The 24512-nt window shown below is 56.3% G+C and overlaps 3 protein-coding genes across 6 annotated transcripts in view; all 3 read right to left on the bottom strand.

Moving 5' to 3' along the window:
* Positions 1-6567: 6567 nt before the first annotated feature.
* On the bottom strand, positions 6568-13125 carry SHKBP1 (SH3KBP1 binding protein 1). Of its 2 annotated transcripts, XM_051989194.1 has the most exons (18): positions 12447-13125; positions 12206-12259; positions 11972-12017; positions 11812-11885; positions 11636-11694; positions 11270-11350; positions 10840-11001; positions 10610-10700; positions 10215-10405; positions 9786-9901; positions 9172-9259; positions 8923-9039; positions 8545-8715; positions 8275-8430; positions 7856-7952; positions 7564-7742; positions 7175-7286; positions 6568-6971 (listed from the first exon to the last, which is right to left on the bottom strand). In XM_051989194.1, the coding sequence occupies exons 1-18, from the start codon at positions 12641-12643 to the stop codon at positions 6752-6754; spliced, it is 2211 nt and encodes a 736-aa protein (XP_051845154.1). In that variant the 5' UTR covers positions 12644-13125; the 3' UTR covers positions 6568-6751. The 2 variants fall into 2 exon arrangements, with proteins under 2 accessions (XP_051845154.1, XP_051845156.1); XM_051989196.1 differs by lacking the exon at positions 11636-11694.
* A 92-nt stretch (positions 13126-13217) lies between these two features.
* SPTBN4 (spectrin beta, non-erythrocytic 4) overlaps positions 13218-24512 on the bottom strand; it is a 58361-nt gene continuing 47066 nt past the window's right edge. For all 3 annotated transcript variants that reach the window (XM_051989179.1, XM_051989180.1, XM_051989181.1), the window contains 12 exons: positions 24294-24498; positions 23366-23746; positions 19637-19881; positions 19165-19303; positions 18943-19027; positions 18236-18432; positions 17487-18148; positions 16706-16799; positions 16307-16584; positions 15845-16018; positions 15375-15417; positions 13218-14520 (listed from right to left, as the gene is read on the bottom strand). In XM_051989179.1, the coding sequence (XP_051845139.1) occupies positions 14359-14520; positions 15375-15417; positions 15845-16018; positions 16307-16584; positions 16706-16799; positions 17487-18148; positions 18236-18432; positions 18943-19027; positions 19165-19303; positions 19637-19881; positions 23366-23746; positions 24294-24498 (2665 nt within the window). In that variant the 3' untranslated portion in view covers positions 13218-14358. The remainder of the gene's footprint in view (positions 14521-15374; positions 15418-15844; positions 16019-16306; positions 16585-16705; positions 16800-17486; positions 18149-18235; positions 18433-18942; positions 19028-19164; positions 19304-19636; positions 19882-23365; positions 23747-24293; positions 24499-24512) is intronic.
* On the bottom strand, positions 19905-23216 carry LOC127556197 (uncharacterized). The gene is made up of 2 exons (XM_051989210.1): positions 20778-23216; positions 19905-20728 (listed from the first exon to the last, which is right to left on the bottom strand). The coding sequence occupies exons 1-2, from the start codon at positions 21241-21243 to the stop codon at positions 20289-20291; spliced, it is 906 nt and encodes a 301-aa protein (XP_051845170.1). The 5' UTR covers positions 21244-23216; the 3' UTR covers positions 19905-20288.

Genomic DNA, 24512 nt, shown 5'->3' with positions numbered 1-24512 from the left:
GGGATGGATATCTTAGCTTAGAGGTCTGGAGCGGGGATTTCTTCTCCATTTGGACCTTCCAGAGGGCAATCTTCAGGCTGTAGTGAATGCTTTTCATGAGCAGACATCTCTCTGTTTTACACGCCTTGCTGAACATGAATAACTAAAAGATGGCTGGAATTATTTATGTTTTCATTCACCAAAGACTCAGATGTAATCTTAACATAGGTACAAGAAACCACTCATTGGAGGAGAACCTTTCAGGTTGCACTGTACCTTACCGGGTCAAATTGTTCTCATTGATCAATAAACACAAGGGAATTTTGGATCCTCTTCCCTTTGCAACCAGGAGTGTAACTTCAAAGATCTGGTCTAATGCAGAAAATAATGGAAAGCTAGATAGTGAAGTAGATTGAACATCAGGTGTGGAGTCAAGAAGAACTGCATTTAAATCTAGTCTCTGACACTTACTAATTAAATGACCCTGGGCAAGTCACTTCATCCTGTTTACCTCAGTTTCCTTATCTGCAAAATGAGCTGGAGGAGGAAATCGCAATCCGCTCCAGTATATTTGCCAAGAAAACCCCAAATGGGGTCAAGAAGACTTGGACGTGATCAAACAACAATAACCAAAAAATACAGAAGCCTGCCTGTTTTCTTCTCATATATTCTCCATGAATGCTTTCTATACATATAGAAGTAATTTTCATAAAGACTGTAAAAAAAATAGCTAGTTGGTCTTTTGACTAGAATCAAGTGAAGATTTTATAAGAAAGAGGAAGTAAACATGGGAATTAGTAGCTATTGATGAGAAGTCTTGCTGTCAATCTTTGGGGTAACGGCATTAATATTGTTGGTGATTTTTTTCTTGGCATTCTTTTGGCACCTTCCCTTCCCTGAGATACTTTATAAAATGATGTCTCCATGCTTTCCAAGAGTTTGTTTCTTCCATTATAGAATTCCTCCGTGTAGACGTGGTCTTGAGTTACCTCAGTTTCCTTATCTGCAAAATGAGCTGGAGGAGGAAATCGCAATGGCTGGTCTAGTTCAGCCTCTTTCAATAAATTAATCAGCATTTATTAAATACCAACTATATTTGAGAAATTTTCAGTTCCTTCAACTGACTCTTTAATGAGTGGAAACAGAGTTATAGACTTATCTTTCTCTGTGGTCGTAGAACTTACTATTCTATTTTTGGAGGTCTCATTTTTAATAGGATTTTTTAAAATTATATGTAAAATCAATTTTTTTGCATTCATTTTCACAAAATTGCAAGCCCTGAATTTTTTCTCTCGCCTCCTCTCTTCTTAAAACAAAAAGCAATCTGATATAGGTATGATATGTGCAATCATGGAAATATATGTGTACATATATATGTGGGTGTGTATTTCCATATTAGTCACAGTTATAGAAGAAACAAACCAAAGGAAAAAAAACCATGAAAAAAGTGAAAATAGTATGCTTTAATCTTTATTCAGAGTCCATCAGTTTTTTTCCTCTGGATATAAATGACATTTTCCATTATAAATTATTTGTATTTGTCTTGGATCACTGAACTTTTGAGAACTTAGGAGAGCTAAGAGCTGGTTATCATACAAGGTTGCTATTCTTGTATACAATGTTTTCCTGGTTCTGTTCATTTCACTTTGTATCAGTTCATACAAGTCTTCCTAGGTCTTAGAACTTTTCATTCTGGCAAAAGACTATAGTCAGATTAGACATTGCCACTCTGAAGGATTACGGGAGATCGTCTTTCCCAAGGGAAAAGTGACCATTCAGCCCTCTCCCTCAATGAAAAACAGTTCAGCCTTTTGGAACCTTATAATTCTTCATATATTTCTTGTTCCTGGAATGTTCCAGCTGTCCTAACTCCAGCTGCCATCACTGCTCTTTTTGTCTTCTCAATTCGGCAAGAAAGACAACGAAATAGTCGAATTTGTCCCATTTGGATAAAGAACCTGGCTATAATACCTCTTTGCATGTCTCTTTTTGAGCTCTTCCCCAGTGGGCTTAAGAAGACAAATTGTCTTGGCTCAAAAAGAATACGCAAAATACTGAATCAGTTTTCCAACATAAGGTAAGAGACGCCCTCCAATCTCATCGCTCTTATCCCCTTCCTGCAGACCTTGTTCCAGTTTGTCATTCTCTTGCCTAAAATGCGACTTCTGCAAATACGTATAGGACTCCAGATCTAATATATCCCTTTTATTCAAATGTTAGCTCGTTTCAGAAAAGACTTATATGAACTGATGCTAAGTGAAATGAGCAGAACCAAGAGAACATTGTACACAACAACAACAAGATTATGTCATGATTCACTGATGGACGTGGCTCTTTTCTACAGTGAGGTGATGCAAGATAACTCCAATAGATTCGTGATGGAGAGAGCCATCCACATCCAGAGAGAGGATGAATGTGGATCAAAGCATAGTATTTTCCTGTTTTTTGTTTGTTTGCTTCTTTTTTTTTTCTTTCTCGTGGTTTTTTTTTCCTTTTGCGATGATTTTTATTGTGCAGCATAATGAAGATAGATATAAATTTAGAAGAATTGTACATGTTTAACCTATACTTGGATTGCTCGCTATCTAGGAGATGGGAGGGAGGGAGGGAGAAAAAACTGTAACAAAGTTTTGTAAAGGTGAATGTTGAAAACTATCTTTGCATATATTTGGAAAGAAAATAGAAATTAAATTAATTTGATTTTAAAAAATGCTAGCTGTGACTGTGTTCTAGGCACCCTGTACTCTAGATTGGACTTCATCCCTTCTCCCATTATGGAAGAAAACAGGCTTCACAGAAATGCAGAATCTTAGAATGAGTGAATTTTCAGAGGGCAGCTGGTCCATCCCATATCTGTGTAGAAGTCTCCCAGACTAGCATCCTCTCTCTTTTTAAAAAGCTTTTTATTTTCAAATCATATGCATGGATAATTTTTCAACATTGCCCCCGCAAAGCCTTGTGTTTCAGATTTTCCCCCTCCTTCCTCCCATCCCTTCTCCTAGATGGCAAGCAATCCAATATATGTTCTACATGTTAAGATAACATAAACATATATATACATATTTATACGGTTACCTTGCTGCACAAGAAAAATCAGATCAAAAAGGAAAAACAATGAGAAAGAAAACAAAATGCAAGCGAACCACGAAAAGAATGCGAATGCTATGTTGTGAAGCACACTCAGTTCCCACGATCCTCTCTCTGGATGCAGACGGCTCTCTTCATCACAAGATCATTGAAAGCGGCTTGAATCATCTCATTGTTGGAGTCACGTCCATCAGAATTGATCATTGTATAATCTTGCTGTTGCCGTATTCTGGTCCTGTTCATTTCACTCAGCATCAGTTCATGTAAATCCAGACTTTTCTGAAATCATCCTGTTGGTCATTTCTTACAGAATAATAATATTCCATAACGTTCCCATCCCATAACTTATTTAGCCATTCTCCAACTCATGGCCAGCTGCTGTTTCCAGTCCCTCGCCACTGCAAAAAGGGCGAGCGTTCTCTTCTTGAACCCCTTTCGTACTAGGGGACTCGCCACATCCCGAAGCAGTCCATTCAAATCTTAGCTCCAGGAAGGACAAGAGAGTGAGCAGGACTGATGTCGAGCTCCCCCTAGTCCAGCACGCCCTCGTGGGAAACAGGAGATCTGCTTAGGCTCCCTCTGAGTGCCAGTGAGTCTGGCCCATCGGTGATGAAACGTGTCAGGTTGGCAAAGATCCCGGCTCTTCATCAATTCCCTTGAGAAGCGATCTATAGTCTAGGATCTACTGGACCAGAGCTCTCAGGAATGAAAAGGGCCAGACTCGTTTTCCCTCCAACCAGAGGACTCGGAAGGTCTCTTTTTGCTCTAAATTCTAAAAATTCAAATTGAGTTAGTCCCTCGTTACCGTTCATGCTACAGAGCCCAGTCCTGATCACACGATCTTGTAGTCTGGACATCGGTTCGGCCCGTACCTGGAGCAGAATTTCATCTGTAATGTACTTGATAGATACCTACCAGGAAGGCAACTGGAGGTGGGGGGGGGGGGGGAGGGCAGTGGACATTGCTGGGTCCAGAGTCAAGAAGACCAGATTCGATCCCCACCAGCTGGATGACCTTAGGCCAGTCACTTGCCTGTTTACTACAATTTCCTCAACTACAAAATGAGGGTAACAGAACCTATCTGCCAGGGTTGTGAGTATCAAATGTGGAGGCTCAGCCCAGTGCCTGGCACGTAGCAGATGTCTAGTAATGCTCATTCCCTTCCCACTCTGCCATCCTTTCTCTTATCCAGCTCAGCTTAAAGAAGGAAACAGCAGCCCCCAGCCCAACCATCTAAAAAGACTCATCAAATTGAGCCCATTACCTCTCACGTTAGCCCAAGTCACTTGTGGGACCCCAGTAGTCAGAATTTTGTTCTTTCACTCGGCCTAAGTGTGTCTCTTGGAAACCAACCCATTGCTCCTATTTCTGGGTCGCCCTCTCAGGGGCAACTTAGGGCTTTTCTTGTCTAGGAGGACTGGACTCTGGACCCACTGCCTTGGTTTCCCCAGGAAGTTTCCACATCACTGACGTCTTCACTGAAATTGGCTTGACTGAGCAGGGGAAGGCTGCCGGGGGAGGAGGCGAGGCTGGACCAGCATGAGAAGCTGCAGCCACCAGGTTACAGGGACTTCTCCTTTAATGTTACAGAGGTCCCCAAGTCCATTTGTATCCCAATAGCTGAATGCAGTTTTGTTGAGTTCTCTTTTAAAAGTGAACTCTAGACGTAAACACAATCCTCCACATGTGGCCTGGTCCAGATTAGTAGGAGCAACACTCTTGAGGGTCCCCACTAGACAAGTTAAGGTGGTTTCCCCCTAAAAGGCAGGAAAGCCATCCTAAAGAGCAGAGCGTCCAAGAGACCGGGGACCGAGCCGTTGACAACCAGGGGCATAAAAAGCCCCAAAGTGAACACCCCTCAAACTCGATGGATGTGTCGTTATGGGGCACGGGACACCCCCTTTTTGACCAAATGTGTCATTGCCTCATGTTTCTTCCACAATGGCGAATCCTGAGCTTCCTTTGTGTTACATGTTCAGTGGTCATGAGTCACGAGCCCAAGCCCGGCCAGGACAGTACCAAAGTACCCCACGCACCCCACGGAATGGCTGCCCAAGCCGTGCTGTGTGTATGGGGCGGCACGCCCTTGTTCTGTGAGAAGTGACGCAGGGGACCGTTTCACAGAAACCCGGGAGCACTCGTATGGACCGAGGCAGAGGGGAGCGAGAACCGGAACGACTGACAAAACTCTGACCAATCCTGAAAGACTTTGCACTCTGACCAACACAATCCCACAATTCCAAACGACTCCTGAAGAGACATACTATTATCCCCCTTCTGAGAAAGAGCTGATAGACTCCATGTGCACACTGAAATAGATTTTCTTCTCTTTTTTGCTTTTTTTTCTTGGAACATAGCTAAGGTTTTCATTTATATATTTATTATTATATATTATAATATGTAAATATTATTATATATTAAATACATAATTGTTTTCACAATTATACCTATGTATGATGGGTTTTATTTTTCTTGCCTTCTAAGTGGCAAAGGAGGGGGAAATGGGAGGGAATTTGGAATTGAAAAAAAAAAAAGAATAAAAAGTCTCTGGTCTTAAAAAAAAAAAATCTAATCTAGGTATAATTTTAAGAGGCAGGGTGATAATGATAGGTTCAAATCCCACCTCAGACACTAGCTGTAGGACCCCAGGCAAGCCACTTAATTCTGTGGCTCAGTTTCTTCGCCTGTAACTTGTTGACTGCTATTGAGTGTATGGTCCATTGAAACCTCCAGATTTTTCTGGCTCAGGTTTTTGGGGAGGGAGGAGTGGCGATGGCAGCAATCAGGGTGCTCTATCCAGGATCACCTGAGGATGGGTATGAATCTAGGTCCTCCTCTCCCCAGAACTGGTGCACCACTCCCTGCGCCACCCACCTGGACCTTTTCAGATCTTTCTCAGACTTGGATCTTATAAAACCCATCCCGACATCCGAGCCCACCACCCGAGGCAGTTCTGCACCAAATCTGCACCCCCAGCACGCTGCCCCGGGGCCCGTCCCGCTCCTTGAGCTGAGGGCATGAGTGCCTGACAAACCTGAACCCCGTCCGTGGCACTTCCCTCATCTACCAGCCTAGCTCCCAGCAGAAAAGGAAGCAGGCTCGGCGGCGGCAGGCGCAGTTCCTGCGAGTGCCCGCTCGCTCGTCGGCCACTTCCTTTCGCAGGCATCTGCCAACCATTCTGCTGACAGCAACGCACCTGACGGCGCCGAGGTCCTGACCCAGGCTTTGCCAGCTCAGCTCCCGTCTCGGCCTCTCCTCCCTGGGCCGTCTCCCGCTGTGGGGAAGGTTCCAGAGGTCCCGGGGCCCACGGCAGTGGCAGGCAGCCATTCTTTCAGGCCCCACCTCAGCCCCGCCGGACCCCCTGAGCTGGCGTCCCACAGGCCAGACGAGCCCCCTGCTCCCTTCCTCCCCTGTTGTGGGGAAACCACAAGACCTTCAGGCTGGGACAGGAAGGAGCGCGGAGCACGGCACCGGGAGGGATGAGAGAGGAGGACAATGGAGGCAAGAGTGGGGAACACTTTATTGGTGAGGAGCAGGGAGAAATGGGGGGCAACTTTGGCTTCTTCTGGCAGGGCTGTAACAGGGAGCCCACCCCGACCCCGGGGAGGCGAGGAAATAGAACAGACAGACAGGGGACTGCTGTCCAAAGGCACCTCACGAGTCCACCCCTAGGAAGGCCGGGCATTCAGAAGGACATGGGGGGTGGGGGGTAGCAGAGTCTCCTAGAGCCTGGGCGAGGCCGGGGGGCGGGGGCGGGGGGCCAGCGGGGGTCCGGCCCACTCCGGGCTAGCTCCTGACACCGTTCCACAAAGCTACCAGCCCCCCGCCTCCGCATCTCTGGCTGTGGGGGGCCTGGGCTCCCTTGGTGACTCGGATTGGAGTCTATACTTGTCTCTGACTGGGAACTGTGGATTGGGGGAAAGTGGGGATAGAATTACAACTCGGGAGCAAGGAGGGAAGCCACCCATCCTCCCTCCGGTCCCAAGGAACCACACAATCCTGGGAACCGGCTGGAGGCTCCCGGTACCTCCCGAGTTCAGAGCAGACACGCCCTTGGGCCCCTCCGCTCCACCCCACCAATGGGCCCCTCGCAGCCCCTCCTCAATACCTGTAGATGGAAGTCCGGGGCGAGGGGCTGGGGGTCAGGCTCCGCAGCCCAGGAGGGGCCAGCTCACACTGCTCCAGCTGCTCCAACAGCTCCTCTTCGGTCAGGCCTCCCTCTGCAGGGACAGGGACTGGGTCAGGCTCCCAGGGGCAGAGGCCAGGGGTCAGAGCAGAGGGGAAGCCAGGGGTTCAAGGTCAGAGAGGCCACAAGAGCACAGATTTAGAGGTCGGAGGCGCTTTGGAGATCATGTGGGCCACCCTCTCCTCCGACACACAAGGGAGCCAAGGCTCAGGCAGGAAGCGGCGTGCCCGAGATCCCGGGGGGCAGCAAGTGTCCGAGGCAAAGGTCTCTGGACCTGAAGTCCAGCACCTGCGGCCGGGCAGCGGGCCTACCTGGAGCCTGGCCCAGACGGTCCATGGCCGTGGTGAGGTCCCACATGGCGAGGCTGCCGTTGGCGTGGCCGGTGAGGAGGTAGCGTCGTGGCCGTGAGCCCAGCCTCCGGGAACCCTCGCACTCGTGGACCGTGAAAGCCGTTGTGGGAGAGCCGTCCACGGAGCGTACCGAGCATACCCTGGGTAGGAGGAGGGGGCGCGGGTCATCTCGCTGGGACCATCCCTGCCCATCCCCCACCTCCTCCCATGGGCCCTCGTGCTGTGGCCTGGGATGGGGGGGGGGGGTCCTCACCGCTGCCCCGTAGATGAGAGCCGCACAAAGAGCTGGCTGGAGGTGGGCACCACCTTCTGGATGAAAACTTGCTGGTCGTCCCGCTCCCCGTATGGGCCTGGACAGGACCCCAAGGTTTACACCCCAAGCTCGGTCTGAGCTCTTCAGCACCCGCCCCAAACTCTCCTTCGAGTCCCTCCTCGGGGGCTTAGACTGGGCAGGGAAGGGAAGGGGAGGGATGCCTGGGACCCCCTGCTGAGGAAGCCACTCCCTGCCCCCCCCCCACCCCCAATGCTCAAAGAAATAGGAGGATGGAGAAATGGCGAGATGGGGGACACAGGGAGAGGGCAGGACGGGGCACTGAGACGCCTCCGGTTACAACGCCCCCCAGAGGCCTGGACAGGGAGGGCTGAGAGGCCCGGACGGAGCGGGGACATCACCAATGTCATTGCCAGCACTGCAGCCCCCATGGCCGTCCGCCGCCTCCAGGGCGAGGATTTTGAAGGAGGCCAGCGGGGTAGAGCCCGGCTGGGTGGAGATCATGCCCCGAAAGCGGGTCACCGACCATGTCCGCACATGGTTGTTGTCGGCACAGACTGGAGAGAGAAGACAGGTCAGTGGGAGGGAGCTGGCGGCCTGGCCCCTTCCCGGAGCCCCCCAGGGGCCCGTGGGCCTAGTGAGCCCCGAGGTCTGAGCCGAGCCCCACGGACCCGAGATGAGGTGCTTCTCCGACAGCATGATCTTGGTGACAGGGCTGCGGTGCACAGTGAAGGTCTGGAAAAGCTGGGGCCCCGAGCCCACCGTCTCTGGGTGCTGCACGATGACACGGACCCCCCCTGAGCTGGTGCCGTAGGCGATCTCCAGCCAGTTACCGCTGTCACCTGGGGCAAAGAGGGTCAGAGACGGCCTGGGGGGAGGAAAGGGAGGACACGGAGAGACAGAAGAGGCGGGGGGGGGGGGAGGCGGAGGGGATGGAAGGGGCAGGGGCAGAGACAGAGGGATGGAAGGGGCAGGGGCAGGGGCAGGGTGAGTTTCAGACAGAGTGGAGCCCACCAGCTGGCCGGGCTCGGGCACAGAGAGGAACTCACTGGTTTTGGGGGTGAGATAGACGCTCAGGGCTGTGACGCCATCCTGGGCAGGGTCCCGGTACAGCTCACTCACTAGCAGATCATTGTCCTTCATCCGCAGGGGGAACTTCTGCACATCTGGGGATGGGGAGGAAGTCACCCACGAAGGCTCCTCTGCCACACCCCCAACCAGAAGCCACAGGGGGCCTTAAAGACCGACTCATCCAAACCCAACGTCGGGCAGGAGGAGCAGGGCACCTTGGACCTCACCTAAGTAGTAGATGGCTCCATTATTACAGCCAAGCAGCAGGAAGGAGCCAGCTGCGTCGTAGCTGGTGATAGGCTGGACTTCCTGGACCTGGGGAAGAGGAGGCTGTGGTGGGGGTGGGGTGGGGGGGCACAGTGGCCCTCAAGAATCCCCCCTTGATTTTGCCCTCCTTCCTGCTCATAGTCTTTCTCTTCCTTCTCCCTTCCTTCCTCCTTCCCTTCTTTTACTTCTTCCTCCCTTCCTTTCCTTCTTTTCTTCTCTTCCTTTCTCCCTCCTCTGTTCCTTTCTCTTTTCTTCTTTCTTTCCTCTCTCCTTTCCTTATTTCCTGCCTCCCTCCCTTCCTTCCTTCCTCCCTCCCTCCTTTCTTTCTTTTCTTACTCCCTCCTTCCCTCCCTTTCAAGAAGTTTCAGAAAGGAGAGAATTCTTGGAGACGGCCAGATCTGAGGAAACCGAGGCCATTTCACGTCCATTCTTCCAGCCCAGCTTTCTGCCTGTTCTAGACCAGCCAGCACCACCCCCAATCCTCCTCCAAGAGCCCAGGGTGAACTCCGCACTCTGGCCCCTGGCTCTGGCCTGGGCACCCTGGGGAGGAAGGGTCAGAAAGTCTCCCCCGAACCTGCCAGTGCTTGGTGACGGCGTTCCAGACCCCGATGCGGCCTGTGGAGCTGGTCGCAATGAGCTGGTTTCCCACGAAGAACAGAGAGTCAACGGGGACCCCCAGCTGGAAGACTCCTGCCCCAGGGGCAGATGGGGAGAAACGTGAGGGCTCAGGGGCCATCATCCTGGACACGGATTCCCTTTAAGGGGCAGCCCAGGGAAAGCAAGGGGGGAGGAAGAGACGGGACAGAGATGGGCGGGAGGCAGGCCAAGGAGCAAGCCCCCCGGGGGCCACCAGGAAGGGGCTCAAGAAAGCCCACGATTTGGAAAGAGCAGCAGGAGGCTTGGACCTCCCCAGACCCCAGGGAAGGGACCGTGACCTTCGGGAGCAGGAGCAGGCTGGAATCAAGGGAGGAGAGGGGTTCACCCACAGCGGGAGGGCCCCCACCGATCTCGCTGCCGCTGCCGTCGGCCTGCAGGGCCCAGAGCAGGATCTCGCCGCCAGTAGCCGCGGCCACCATCTTGTCATGCTCGCCCAGAGCACCGCCAGGAACGCGGGCGGTCAGTGCCAGGCGCTCAATGGGCCAGTCCAGCCTCGGGCTCGAGAACACCAGCTGCCAGCCGGACGTCTCCTTCAGCCTGGTGAGCAACGAGGGCAGCATTCGGCCCCAGCTGGCTCACACGCACACGCATGTACCCGTGCCCCTGCCCCCAGGCCCTTCCCCTTCTCCCCGACCTCTCCCTGGGCCGTTTCAGCATCAGGATGCTGTGTCCTTGCCCCCCTCCCAGAACTCTCTCCCTGTGTCTCCTCCCAGCCCCCGCCCCCCACTCCCACAGCTTTACCTGTAGCACACCAGGAACTGCGTGTAGGCCACGGCAATCCAGTTGTGGTGACCGCAGACCAGCCGCACCATGCCCGGCTCATCCGGAGTCCCTGGGGAGGGGGAGGGCGCGAGGGAATGAGGGGGGGTCCGAGGTCTGGACTTCTTACAGGGGCTGTTTCCTGTGGCACTGAGGGGTCTCTGGGGCGGGGCCTCAGCGCGGGGCACGGGCACCAGGGTACAGAGAAGTACCTGAGGGCGGCGTGGGCACCTTGTCCTCCAGCAGCCTCCCCAGCAGCCCCGCGTTGCCCAAGTTGGGGGGCATGGTGTGGCTGCGGCGCACGGGGGCCGGCCGGCCGCCGGACAGCTGGGGACCTGCCAGGCTGTGCCGGTTTCGCCGCTTCGCCGGGAACACTAGAAAGGGAGGGGATGGTAGAGGTGGGTACGTGCCCCCTGCCAGGCGCCTGCTCGGGAAACCTCCAGAGGCTCCCTGGGAGCCCGGGGATCAAACACGCCCCCTGGTTCCTCACTGAAAGCCCCTCAGTCTGGCTCCCACTGAGGCTTACAGCCTGAGGACCCCAATCCCTCTGCACCCATCCAAGACTACAACTCCCGTCACCCTCCTGGGCCCAGGACACTGGGAGCGGCCCCTCCCGTCCATCCGAGGCTCCCCGGGGCCCACCTGGTGGGGGCAGGTATCCATTGAAAAGCACATTCCCACAGGACGAGCGGTCCAGTTCCTCCCGGAGCTGCAAGCGCCGGACTGCAGGGGAACGCAAGGCGGAGGAAGGCGCCCTTTTCTGCGCCAGCTCCTGCAGCCACACCCCCCAGCCCGCCATTCGAACCCCGGGGCTCCCTCAGCGGGTCGTTCCTGCTCCCCGCTCCCCAGGAAGTCGGGGAACCCTTATCCTGCGCTACGCCCCTCGGGCTGGCGGCTCCCAGCGGGCGGACCCGCCTTGTCTCTGCAGGGCCCAGCACGCTGCAGGCGCTTAATAAATCCCTCCCGGAGACTGGGGGTGGGGAAAGGGCGGGGAGGGCGCGGACGTACCCAGAGGGGTGATCCCGTAGAACTGGGCTTCATGCAGGAGAAGGGAGCCGTTGACACCCCTGATGAGGCAGGCCGGGTCAGGACAAGGCAGGGACCCCCCCCCCCCTTCCCCCCACTCCCTGCTGTGTGAGGTCTGCTGGCCCCGCCCCCAACGCCCCTCCCCCGGGGAAGCCTACCGAGGATCCAGCTCCTTGGTGCGCAGGAAATTGAGGATGGGGGCAAAGATCGTGGGGTCCCTGTCGATAAAGATCTGGGGGAGTGGCCAGAAGGGGGGTCAGAGGAGGGCACGATCCCCACCCCGTTGCCTCCCCACCCCCGCCTCCTCCCCAAACTCACCGCTCCGGTCTCATCCTTCAACGTAGAAATCCTCCCGCTCAGGAGGCTGTGGGGAGGCAGAGTGGGATGAGGGTTCTGGGAGGGAGGGGGGGAGGGACCCCAGGGAGAAGGTGAGGGTCGGGGGCGGGGAGAGGAGGGTCCGAAGAAGGGGCGGGGAAGGATGAGAGGGAGAGTCCAGAAGAGGAGGCGGGAAGGAGGGAGGAGAATCCCGGGGCGGGGGCGGGTCCCAGGCACCTGGAGAAGAAGGAGTCCGGGATCCAGGTGAGTGTCTGACGGGAGGTGCTGAACCTGTGGTGAAGAAGAAGCCGTGAAAGGACGGAAGGCTCGCGGCAGGTGGGGAGGGGGCACCGGGCAGGGACCCCCAGCCGCCCCCGACTCCCGCCCCGCCTCAGCTTCCCCCTCCGGAATATGGGCGGAGGGAAGAGCGCAAGGCCTCGCGTTCTCGGGGCTCCACAGGCCAGGGCTCGAGACTTGCCTCTTGCCCCCCACGTTCAAGTGGATGACCTCTCCGGGAGCGCTCCGACCCCGGCCCGGGTCTCCCGCGTCCCCCTGGACCCCGATAGCGGCCGCCGCCGCCATGGCTTGGGCCAAACCGAGCCCGCTTCCGGGTCTCAACGAGGCCCCGCCCATGCCCCCGCCGATTGGCCCGGAATCTCCCGGCACACCGATCATTGGTCAGGGGCCCTGCCCGTTCAGTCGCAGTTCCCACCTCTTAAAGGGCCGGAAGTCCCCGAGATATTCTTCCTCTCCCTCAGACAATTCCCTGGCCCCCTACACACAAGCTGCCCTCGGATCCCTGGCCTCCCCCACGGCCCGAGGACTCACGCCTTCCTCGGCCCCGCTCTAGAGATGTCAGAGTTCCGGCTCAGAGACCGAAAAGCCCCTATAGGCTTTGGCAAGGCTCCTGAGCTCCCAGGAGCCTCAGTTTTCTGCTCTGTAAAATGGGTGCTCAGATGGGCAATACTTATCTGAGGTGACTTCTGAAGGGGAAATCCCCGGAGAACCTCGGAGCCTCCAGAAGTGGGTGCCACAGTCCCAGGGGATGGGGGGCAGCGCGGTGTTTAGTGGGCTTTGGGGCCTCTGAGATGAGCAGTGAGGCGGGCAGAAGGCCCACATTCAGCCCCGGGTTTGGGGCCTGGGACCTAGATCCTGCTATTTTCTGCCAAGCAGACCCCACCCCTCACCACCCCGACTCCATCCCCAGGCGCCCCCCAATCCAAAGAGCAGGGGCAGCAACAGCAGCAGAGACTGGACAGAGCAAGGGTTTATTAAAGGTGCATACAGTGCGCCGGGGCCGCGGCCCTCCCTCTCCCTCCCCCCAGCCTGGGGCGACCCCGCTGCCAGCCCCTTCCTGAGGCTGGGGGAGGGTGCCCGGCATGGAGCATGCAGGGGCAGCGGCGCCCGGCCGTGCATGGTTGGCAGGCCTCAGGAGCTCCCTTCCCGCTTTGGGGGCACCTGGAGGGGATCAGACCCTTCCCGCAAATCCTATGGAAAGCAGTCGGAGTCTCTACAGGTAGATGAGAGGAAGGTCCATGGAGGGATGGAGGATTGCAAACAAATGGATGGCGCTGAGCATGGGAGATGGGGGGGGGGTCAGGCTGCGGGGTCCCCTCTCCTCCCCCCTCACCCTACCGGCCCGTAGGCAGAACAAGGCAGCTTTGGAAGTGAGGTAAAGGCAGAGGAGGGACCCCCGCATCCCCAGCACCCTGGGCTGGCCGCCCCGAGGGGCGCCCCGGGTCCCCAGGGAGAGGGCAGGCCTCACTGGCCCCCCCACAGGCCTCCGTCCACCCACCCCGATCTCCTGACAGCATTGTGCTCCCCGTCCCCGGAAAAAACGCGGGGCTGAGGTGGCTTGATTGCTTCCACACGTCGGAGGGTCCTCCCGTCCCTTCCTCCGGGCCAAGGACCCTGGAGGGCAGGAAGGAGTCCGAGGGGAAGGGAGGCTTGGCTCAGTTTGCTCTCCCCTCCCTCTCCCCCGCTCAGACGCAGACTACTCCCCCGTGTCCCCTCCCCCCACCTCATTTATTGCATAAAAAAAAATGAAGCCCAAGACCCGGGGGAAGGGGACGGAACAGCGATATGGCTTGTGAGGGCGGGCCTCCAGCAAGGGGCCGATGGCATGAGGCACCCCCCGGGCTGGGAGAGGGCACCCGACCCTTCCCCCTCGTGTCCCCCTCGTGTCAGCGTCCGCGGATCTCGGGGCCCGCCGGCCCAGGGGGCGTCTCCCCACGTCAGAGGGAGAAGGGCCGAGTGTCCGGGGCCCGGGCGGGTGGAGGCGGGGAAGGCGGAAGGTAAGACGTCTCAGTGTGGTTCAGGGCCCTCGGGGTGGGCCTGCCCGCGGGGGTAAGGCCCGGGGCCGGCGGAGTGGCGGAGACCCCGGGGCGGGGTCACTTCCGGCGGCCGCTCGCTCTCCGGGAGCCCGGGCCCTCCGGCCTCGGGTTAGCCTCGTCGGTGGAAGAAGTGGTGGGCAGCGTCTGGCTCCAGCGGGAGATCTCCGCGTGCTCCGCCACCGAGCTCTCCACGGCCTGCAGCCAGCCCTTCATTTCCTCCTGGGGACGGGGGTGGGGGGTGGGGCCGGGGGCGGGGCTTAGCCTGAGCCCCGCCCTCGGCCCAATCGCAAAGTGCGGACATCTCTTCTGCACGTGGCTCCTTGGGGCCAGCGCGTCCGAAAGGAAGTGAGGGGACCCAGGATCGGGGACGACAAAAAGGGGGCATCCTCCCCCAGACATGGCACCTGGCCTCCCGGCCTCCAGCCCAAAGATGCCCACGTCCTTTTCCTAAGGCACAAGTCCCACCCGACACTCTTCTCATACAATTCTCCGGGGTCCCTCTCACGTGAAGAATAAAGTGCTAATTGCCAGCCTGGCATCCAAAGCCCTTCATAATCTAAATAAAGCCTCCCTTCCAGTCTTGGGGTCCTTCACCCTCTGCTTTAAGCACTTTCCCAACCTCATCCTGCCCCATGCACCCCTCCAGGCATTCGCCTCCCAGAATCCCTTTCTTTCACATTCAGAGCTCAATCTCTCCTCCTGTCTTCTCTCATCAGCACAGCTGAAAGTGCTTTCTCCCCCCCTCAACATTCAGATTTCTTGGTCCCCTTTCACTCGCTATCTTCTTTGGGCATATTTTGGATCATTCACTCATTCAAAAGAGCATTTATTAAATGCCAGCTGTGTGAAAGGCAAGTATTTATTTGCCTCCCTCTGTGGAATATAAGCTCCCTTAGGGAGCTCTATTGTTTCTCATTCCACCCAGTGGAAGGGACCTAAATGGGAAATAAATATTTGTTGAATCGAATGGTTGAATAGAACACGAGCTAATGGTTCTTCCCTTGACCCAGGGGAGAGGACTGGTCTGAACTCCCTCAACAGCCTCGTCTCCTTAAACAGAAGCCGTCCCTTACCTCATCTTTGGCTTGGAGAAGGAATTCGCTGCCATCGTGGGTCCTGTAGGGAGGAAAGGGGAGGCATAAGTGGGCAGTCACCCTCCACCCCAAACCAGAGCCCGGCTGCCCATCCCATTCAAACTCACCCCCTTAAAGGCCAAATGCAAGAACTACATTTCCATGAAGAGTTCCTCGATGACCCCAATAGTGTAATGGGCCTTACCATGAAATATCATGCATCAAGTAACCTGTCTGTAGTTCTCCCATTTACTAGATCCTAAGCTTCCTGAGGGCAGGGGCTAGACATGAGGAGAACTATCTCCCTGCCATATTGTCCACAAGGCAGGCACTTAACAAGTGCTTGCGAAATGAGTGAGGAAACAGCTTGAGGCTGGAGAGGGAAACGACTTTCCCAGAATCATTTGCAAGATCTAGGGCTGTTTAGGCTAGAAGTTGGCCCTCCTGGCTCCCTGGGCTGGCAAGCTTACTTGAGTTTGAAAACATTCTTTTTCTTTTTGTAGTCACTGGCCACCTCACAGATGGCATTGTGCAGGCTGAGCAGAGGCTCTCCTCCGTGAGTGCCGCCCGATGATGGGCCCTTGGCGTCTTTGTAGAAGCCCAGGTCACCTTTGTTGAGCACACAGTACAAATTCATCCACGACCTGGGAAGGGAGGGTAGAGAAGAAGTCCAGGGGGGTCTCTGGGGCCCCAGTTATTCCCCATCTGCTTCAGTTACTGGGCCAGCCTCCTAAATTGGCTTCCCTGCTTTCCATCAGTCTGGAATAAACCACCAGGTACCTCTTCCCCATCTCTGAAGATCCACACTTTAGAGACCACGGAGGAGGGGAATCAGGGACGAAGAGAAATGCCACTTGCTCCATTAGGCTTCCACTTCCCTTTGGGGTCCCTCTGCCCAGCTGGACCAGGCAATTCAGCCGGCCCCGCCTCACCTGTTGGACGCCTTGCGGTTGGGTCCCTCCAGCTCTCTCTTGCGAAGCAAGAAGCCCTCTCGCTGGACCGTGTGGCTGGGCGGCGGAGGGGGCGGGGCGCTGGTGCCCTGGGCTGGGGCCGAGCGAGACCTCCTCCCCGCCCCGCCGCCTTCGCCGCTGGGGTCCCGCGGCCGAGGACGCCGTCGGGGCTTGGGCCGGTCGCGGGCACGGGGCCGGTCGGGACGGGGCATCCTCTCGGGGAACGAGGGTGGGAGTTCCCGGGATTGGGGGAGAGAGGGCTGGAGGAGCAAAAGAGGCTTTAGGCCGCCCCGGCGCCGGAGGCTGAGGCGGCATTAGCCAGTGAACCCCGAGGCCTCCCTGCACCCACTCAAGCCCACCTCCCCTGGCTGCCGGATTTACCCCCGCAGTGGCAGTGACAGGGATGTTGGCCGCAGGCCCCGTGCTTGACTCCTTCTCCTGGAGCTGCTCCACGATATCCGCCAGAGTGGCCTTCCTGGAGAAGAAGGTTGGGGGGGACGTGAGCCCCAGGATTGGGAACCAGCCATCAGCTCTCTTAGAAGCTTTGCCTTTCCTGCTCTGCGCCCTTCCCCCAGCGGCCAGCCTCTCTCTCCCCACCCCGATTAACCAGCATTCAGTTGGGCTGAGTTTCAGATCTTCAGCCTGGTCCATAACAAGCGCTCGATAAATGATTTCTACCTTCAATCTCAATCTGTTTAAATGTGCCCAGGATATTTCCCCTGGAGATAAGGGAAAGCTCTTCGCCCAGCGCCTGGCACACAGGTTTTTAATAATACATGTCTGTGGCTTTACGGCTGGCTGGCTGGAAGACCCCTCCAGGACCTCACACAGCAGCAATGCCCAGATTTCGGAATCCGGCACTGGGGACGCGGACCCCAAACGGCCAGTTGGGCCCTAGGGCCGAAGCTAGCGAGCCAGCTACATCGCCAAACCCAGTTCCATTCTCAGTTTGTCTAGAGCCTTATGCTGCTTCTGGGGTAAACGGGGAGGCGGGGCTGAAAGGGAGGATGCCCAATGAGGAGCAAGGGGTGGAGCCTGGGGACCCTCGGCCTGCCCAGGGAATCCCGAGCTCCCAGGGAGCTTCTCCAGCTGAGGTACGAGGTGAGTGGCCGCTGGCTCTGACAGGCCCAATCATCGGCGGGGGGCGGGGCTTCCCACTCACCCGCGGGCAGGGTCCGTTCGGGGGGTCTCCTGCTCACTGGACTCCTGGCGCTCCAGCCTCCTCTCTCGGCGTTCCCTCCGCCTTTCCTGCTGCTCGTAGCGGCCCAGAGTAAGGCTAGCCGCCGGCTTGGGCTCGTGTTCAACGGCCTCTTGCCTTTCCGGGTGCCTGTCCGCCCTCCGCCGAGGCAGCTCCTCCACGCGGCCCACCTCCAGGTCGGTGGACACTTGGCGCTCGGGGCGGCCCCGCTCCACCGTGACCTCCACCGGGGCCGCCCCTCGAGCCTCGAGCCTCTCCCGCCGCGGCGCAATGGCCTCCTCCACCGCGGCCCCGGCCGCGGCCGTCGCCCCCGCCGCGAGCCCAGACAGGACTTCTCCTGCGCTCTCGTAGAGCCGGTCGAGCCTCGGCTGTAACCTCTCCGGCTTCAGTTCCTGCCGCACGTAGCCCACCCTGGCTCGGCCTTCAGCCAGGGCCGAGTCCAGTCGGCTGGGGAGGGCCAGGGGCTCCGGGCTCCTCCTGCCCAGCGGATCCAGGGCTCGCTCATAGGGCCCGGGCCGCAGCAGGGGCGCCGCCTTGGCCGCCAGCTCCGTGGGATCCCCGAAGATCTTGCGGCCCAAAAGGGGCGTGGGAGGCTGCTTGCTCTGCTCAGCCTTCAGCTTCTCGATCTAGAGAAGGCAGAGGGAGGCTGTCAGGCTGCCCTGCCCCCGGGACCAAGCGGAGGCGGGGCGGGAAAGGGGCGGAGGAGGGCTGACCGTGGTGAGGCGTCGGAGGGAGCTGAAGCGCTCTTCCCAGGCCGCCGCCGCCTTGCGGAAGGCCTCGTGCCGCCGGATCAGCTGCTCCACCTCGTCCACGCTGCTGCCCAGCTCCCGGCTCTGCAGCAGAGGCTCCTGAGCATTTAGCCAGGCGTCGGCCACCACGGCCTCCTGCGCAAACTGGTGTACCTCCAGCACTGAGTGGGGCGTGGGGCAGGCAGGAGAAAGGGAGGGATGGGGGGCTCACTTCCACCCCTGCCCCAGCCCACCCCGGAGGGGGTGAGACAGGGCTCCAGGTGCCTGACCCGCTCCAGTGGCCCTCACGGGCCTCCCCTGGGCACGAGGGCCCACCAGTGGTTGCTAATGGGCAGCAGGAGATGAGGTCGAGAGCCCCCTCGGAGGTTGGCGCATGGAAGGGGCTGGCACCTTCCTACTCTGACACTTAAATCCTAACCCATTCGCCTTAACTGTGGCCACCTGAGGGACACTCCTACTGGCCACCCCCATCCCAGAATGCCTCGGGCCTTTCCCCCAAGTCTGGATCTCCCTGGTGCATTATGAGCAGCCCCCCCAGATGTTCCTGTTCAGCAGTGACCCCTTTCTCTACCTGTTCTTGAATACCTGCCCCCCACCCTTCTATCACTGGCTTCGGCAGCTCTCCCAGCAGGGAGCAGACATGCATGGAGGGGCTTCAGAGGTCCACTCACTCTGCTGCAGCCACTCCCAGTGCTGGTCCCACTTATCCGTCATCGCCTCTTTCCGTGACACTAATTTGTCCAGCTGGGCCTGGATCTACAGGGAAGAGGGGTGAGTTGGGGGGAAGAGTCAGGGGAGGGAACAAGGTCTCCAGGAACTCCCCGGCCTCCCCACGTATCCCAATCCCTGGTCAATAATGGGGGGTCCCCCTCGCCCCCCCGGCCCCTCCCCACCTCATCGGCCATAGGGCTCTTGCTAAGCAACAGGGAACGGCCCAGCTCCAGACAGGAGGCCAGCTCTGGGCCCCGGGCCTCAATTTCACTCTTCAGGCCTTGATGATAGTTCATTAGCACCTCCACCGATGACACATCTCTGGGGGATGGGAGGAGAGAGACGCTCAGAAAAGAAAACCCACTTGATGAAAGGAAAGGACGCTAACCATCAGAGATGTTCCACGGTAAAAACGGGCTGCTTCAGGAGATGGGAAGGAAGTTCCTGTCATTACAGGCCACTGGATGATTATTGGTCAGAGACAGTACCTAGAACCTTCCCATTCAGGTTGGACTAGCTGGGAACAGGGCCGGCTTTAAGATTCTCTGCTTGATTGGCTAAGACGGTGCGCTGACCCTCCCTCTGGCCCTCGCATCCCTGCCTGGGCTTGGCTGCTGGTTAGCAAGGGCAGGGACAGGACGGGAGGGTCCCCACCTGGGTTTGTCAGTGGCCCCGATCTGGCCCACGATGCCTTCCATCCAAGTCAGCAGCTCTCGGGCCTGACTGTGAAAACGGAGGGCATCCGCCGTGGAGCTGACGTGCAGCCTGGCGTCCTCGCAGGCAGCCAGGAGCTCCCGCCAGCCTTGCAGAACCTCCTGCTCCCTCCCCTGGATGGCCTCGGCGTGCTCCCCCGCATACACGGTCCGCAGCTGGGCTGCCCCCTCCTGGAGCTGCCGTACCTGATGAAAGGAGAAGGGGGGGGGGGTTCCTGAGTGAGGACAAACCATAGGGTTGGTTGTCCAATGAGCTGGACGCTGATGCTTCTGACGCTGCCCTGATGTGTGCCCCTGGGCAGCCTCTGCTCATGTGGATGTCTGGACACGGCACCTAATCTACCTTTCTAGTCCTTTTACATCTTACTCCCTGACATATCCTCTTTGATTCAGTTCCATCTGCCCCCGGGCTGTTCCGTGAGCAAAATGCTTGTTCTTTCTCAACCCGGCTTTTTCTCTGGCTATCCCCAAGGGCCTAGAATCCTCTCTTGTCCTCCACTTTGAACATGGACCTCCCTGCCTTCTTTTAAGTCCCAACTAGATAGAATCTGCTCTATTTGTTTCTTGGAAGCCTTCTCCAATCCCTCTTAATTCTAGTGCCTTCCGAGAATTGGAAATTGAGGCCATGTCCATCCATAGGGGAATGGTTGGACTAGCTGGGTTATATTATTGTGATGGGATACTATTGTGCTATATGAAAAGATGAGCAGGCAGATTTCAGAAAAAAACCCTAAGCTGCAAACTGATGTAGAGTGAAATGCACAACACCCGAACAGAAAAACCCGCTGCAAACTGATGCAGAGTGAAATGAGCAGCACCAGAACAGAAAAACCTGCTGTAAAATGATGCAGAGGGAAATGCACAACACCGGAACAGAAAAATCTGCTGCAAACTGATGCAGAGGGAAATGCACAACACGGGAAGAGAAAAACCCCGCTGCAAACTGATGCAAAGTGTAATGCACAACCCCGACACAGAAAAACCCGCTGCAAACTGATGCAGAGTGAAATGAGCAGCACCGGAACAGAAAAACCTGCTGCAAACTGATGCTGAGTGAAATGCACAACACTGGACAGAAAAACCCGCTGCAAACTGATGCAGAGGGAAATGCACAACATCGGAACAAAAAAACCCACTGCAAACTGATGCAGAGTGAAATGAGCAGCACCGGAACAGAAAAACTCCGCTGCAAATTGATGCAGAGGGAAATGCACAACACTGGAACAGAAAAACCCGCTGCAAACTGATGCAGAATGAAATGCACAACAACCAGACAGAAAAACCCGCTGCAAAATGATACAGAGGGAAATGCACAACACCGGAACAGAAAAACCCGCTGCAAACTGATGCAGAATGAAATGCACAACAACCAGACAGAAAAACCCGCTGCAAACTGATGCAGAATGAAATGCACAACAACCAGACAGAAAAACCCGCTGCAAACTGATGCAGAGTGAAATGCACAACAACCAGACAGAAAAACCCGCTGCAAACTGATGCAGAGTGAAATGGACAACTCCGGAACACTGTACGAGGTAACAGTAACATTGTCAAAAATGATCAACTGTGAATGACTGAGCTATTCTCAGCAATGCAATGATCCAAGACAATTCCAAAGGACCATGATCAAAAGCACTAGCCACATCCAGTGAAATGGCTGATGGGATCTGAGTGCAGAGCGAAGCAGACCACTGCACCAACCGGCTGCCCCTGACTTCCCATCTTTTTTGTGTGTAGTTTTTTTTTCCCTTTGTGTCCGTGTCTTCTTTCGCAACATAACTAATCCGCTTCAGAACACGTATAACCTGTCTCAGGTTGCTTATTGTCTCAGAGAGGAAGAAGGTGACATAGGGAAAGAAAAAAATGGATGAAATAAAAAACAAAAGGATTTTTAAAATTGTCTTTATGTGGAAATGAAGAAACTAAAAGATTATTAAAAATCTAGTGCCTTCCCCCTGTTAATCATCTTCTACTTGTCCTGTATATAGTTGGCTTTGGATCTTTGTTGACATGTTGTCTTTCCCATTAGCTTTTTAAGGGCAAGGATTGTCTTTTGACTCTTTTTATCCCTAGAACTTAGCACAGTGCCTGGTAGGAGGCGTTTAAAATGTTTACTGATTGACTTAACCTGGCTGCCTCAGTTTCCTCATCTGTAAAATGGGGATAATCACAGCACTTGCCTCTTAGGGTTGTTGTGAGCATTAAAGAAGATATATCTGTAATCTGTAAATCGACATTAGCTGTTATTACTCCCCTTGTCATCATTATTATCAGTGTTTCTTGCTTGGCTCCAGATTAATGACATGGTTCTCCCTTGGATGTTACGCAATCCCCTGCTCTGTGGCTCTCTGACGCATTCATTAAAGCATTCTGGGTATTCCAGCGACCTGTGTGCAAGCCTCACCCCTTTGCTGTACTGGGGTGTCCACAAGGGTCCCCCCTAGGGGGGCAGAACTCTACATTCTGCCTGACACACACACAGCCTTCTTTTCCCGTCCTCGCTGCCGGGATTTTCACAAGGAGCGTGACTCGGTAACCAGGGAGACACTGATGTGGAGAAATCCCCAAACATCCCCTGGCGGCCTCCTCCAGGGAGCCTCCCCGGCCCGGCCGGAAGAGGTTCAGAGCGGGCGAGGGGGGAGGCTTGTAACCTGCAGTCTCAGCCTGGCCACTCAAGCCCCTTCCTTGGGCCACGCAGCAGGCCGCCCCGGCTCGGGGGGCTCCGGGCCTCTGGGCCCTGCCACGTTTGGGAGCAGGTCTGGGGCCCTCTGGGGCCGTTTCCCAGTCAGCTGCTCGTGCTCCCTGGAGAGCTTCTTGTAGGAACATGGTACACAGGACTGGCAGAGGCCCTGGAGAATAACCCCCCACACACACTTTCTAGAAGCAAACTCTGAGAATGGAAACGGTTTGTACTCAACAGCAGGGTTGGGATTCGAACCCAGAGCCCTCTCATTCAAGGCTTCTAGAAAGATATTAACAACAAATCAAGGGGCAGCTAGAGCAGTGCTCTTGGCATCAAGAGGCCAGGAGTTCAAATCCAGCCTCAGACACTCAGGAGCTCGTTCCCGATTGCCTCAAATGACAACAGATCACATTTTTACAAGAGGAATACTATTATCCCTATTCTTTTTTCCCCTCTGAGGCAAGGGGGGTTAAGTGACTTGCCCAAGGTCACACAGCCAGAAAGTGTTAAATGCCAGATTTGAACTCAAGTCCTCCTGACTTCGGGGCTGGGGCTCTATCCACTCTGCCACCTAGCTGCCTCCTGTTCTTACAGAAGAAAGTCTCGGGTGGGGAGAGTGACATGCCCGAGTTACACAGCTGAGATCACAGGAGGGAGAGCTAGAAGGTCATTAGAGCTGAGCTAATCCATGCTGTCCTCTCCTCCCCTCCACCCCCATTTTAGAAAGAAGGATTTTTTGAGGGAAATGACTTACCTAAGATCACCCAGCGAGGATGTCCCTGAGCCGGGATCTGGATGCAAATCCTCCTTATTTCAGGCTTACTGAATATCACTGCCACTAAGCCCATCTCCCTGATGCTTTAAGACTTAAACCCTCCCCCCCCCGTCCCATGACAAGCTGAGCCTGGAAAGCAGGTGATGTGGGCCCTACTATTTCCACTTTACAGAAGTAGAGACGGAGCCTCCTGCTCCGCTCCGGAGCCTCACCTGGGACACGAGCAGCTGCAGGTCGTGCTCGAAGGCCCTCAGCGCCCGCTGCACGCTGCCCGCGTTGGACCTCGGCTCCGGAGGGGCCGTCAGGCGGGGCAGCCGCCTGCGCTTCTCCTCGATCTGGCTCTGCAGCTCGCGGGCGTCGCTGAAGAACTTGTGCAGCTCGCGAGAGGCGGCCAGCAGCTGGGCGCGCGTGCCCATGAGCTCCAGCAGCTCGGCCCAGGCCTCGTTGAGCCCGTCCTTCCATTCGGCCATGGTGGCGGCGGCCGTGTGGCCGCACTCGATCAGCTCGTCCACCATCTGATTGACGGCGGCGAGCCTCTCCCGCCCGGCGTTGCCCGTCTCGCTGGCGAACTCGGTGAACTTCTCTTGCAGGACCTGAGTGGGGCAGGGAGGGTGGGACGGGACTCGGTCGCCTCGAGGATCTTCTCGAGCTCTGAATCCTCCGATCTCCCAGGCTCCCCTTTACCCCCACGCCAGGTAGAAGAAGCAGAGCCCTTCCTGATTTAGTTCCCATTACTAGCCTGGGTCCCTCACAACCCTGGGAACATCCTCCCATAGTCCCTCTCTTTCACGCGAGACCGAACCCAGGGGTCCTCAAACTGCGGCCCGCGGGCCAGATGCGGCAGCTGAGGACGTTTATCCCCCTCACCGGCTAGGAAGTTTCTTTATTTAAAGGCCCACAAAACAGTTTTTGTTTTTACTAGAGTCCAGCCCTCCCACAGTCTGAGGGACAGTGAACTGGCCCCTATTTAAAAAGTTTGAGGACCCCTGGTCCTTTTAGCTCCCAAGAACAAACCCTGGGATATTGGGGGTCGGCCCAACTCTGGGTCCCGGCTACCCGAGCGTGTGCGTGACTTCCCCAACCCCCGCTCCTCCCGGATCCTCCAGCTGGCTTCCTGGGCCGTCCCGCGCCCACACTCACCGTGACGTGCTCGAAGTCCTGGCCCAGCTCGGGGGAGCCGGCCACCACCTCCTTCTCCGCAATCCAGTGCTCCAGCTCGTCCACCTGGCGGCTCAGCTGATACAGCCAGTACTGCTGCTCCAGCCGCGCGCGCCGTTCCTCCCCCAGCTCCTTCAGGGCCACGTACAGGCGGTCCACCTGAGACTGCCGTCGGCTGATCTGCTCACTGAGGGACAAGAG

This window comes from Antechinus flavipes, chromosome 3 (assembly GCF_016432865.1).
Source record: "Antechinus flavipes isolate AdamAnt ecotype Samford, QLD, Australia chromosome 3, AdamAnt_v2, whole genome shotgun sequence".
In the NCBI taxonomy this organism is placed as follows: Eukaryota; Metazoa; Chordata; class Mammalia; order Dasyuromorphia; family Dasyuridae; genus Antechinus; species Antechinus flavipes.
This window is presented reverse-complemented; position numbering and strand designations above follow the sequence as displayed.

What these genes read in the sequence shown, in the direction of transcription:
- SHKBP1 (XM_051989194.1), bottom strand. Translation starts at nt 12,643, where the DNA reads ATGATCGGTGTGCCGGGAGATTCCGGGCCAATCGGCGGGGGCATGGGC. An exon ending in ACCAAGGAGCTGGATCCTCG is followed by an intron (nt 11,695 to 11,811) that starts GTAGGCTTCCCC and finishes CTGCCTCATCAG; the next exon opens with GGGTGTCAACGGCTCCCTTC. An exon ending in TGGAGCCATCTACTACTTAG is followed by an intron (nt 9,040 to 9,171) that starts GTGAGGTCCAAG and finishes CCCCATCCCCAG; the next exon opens with ATGTGCAGAAGTTCCCCCTG.
- LOC127556197 (XM_051989210.1), bottom strand. Translation starts at nt 21,243, where the DNA reads ATGTTACTGTTACCTCGTACAGTGTTCCGGAGTTGTCCATTTCACTCT. An exon ending in TCTGCATCAGTTTGCAGCGG is followed by an intron (nt 20,729 to 20,777) that starts GTTTTTCTGTCC and finishes AGTTTGCAGCAG; the next exon opens with GTTTTTCTGTTCCGGTGCTG.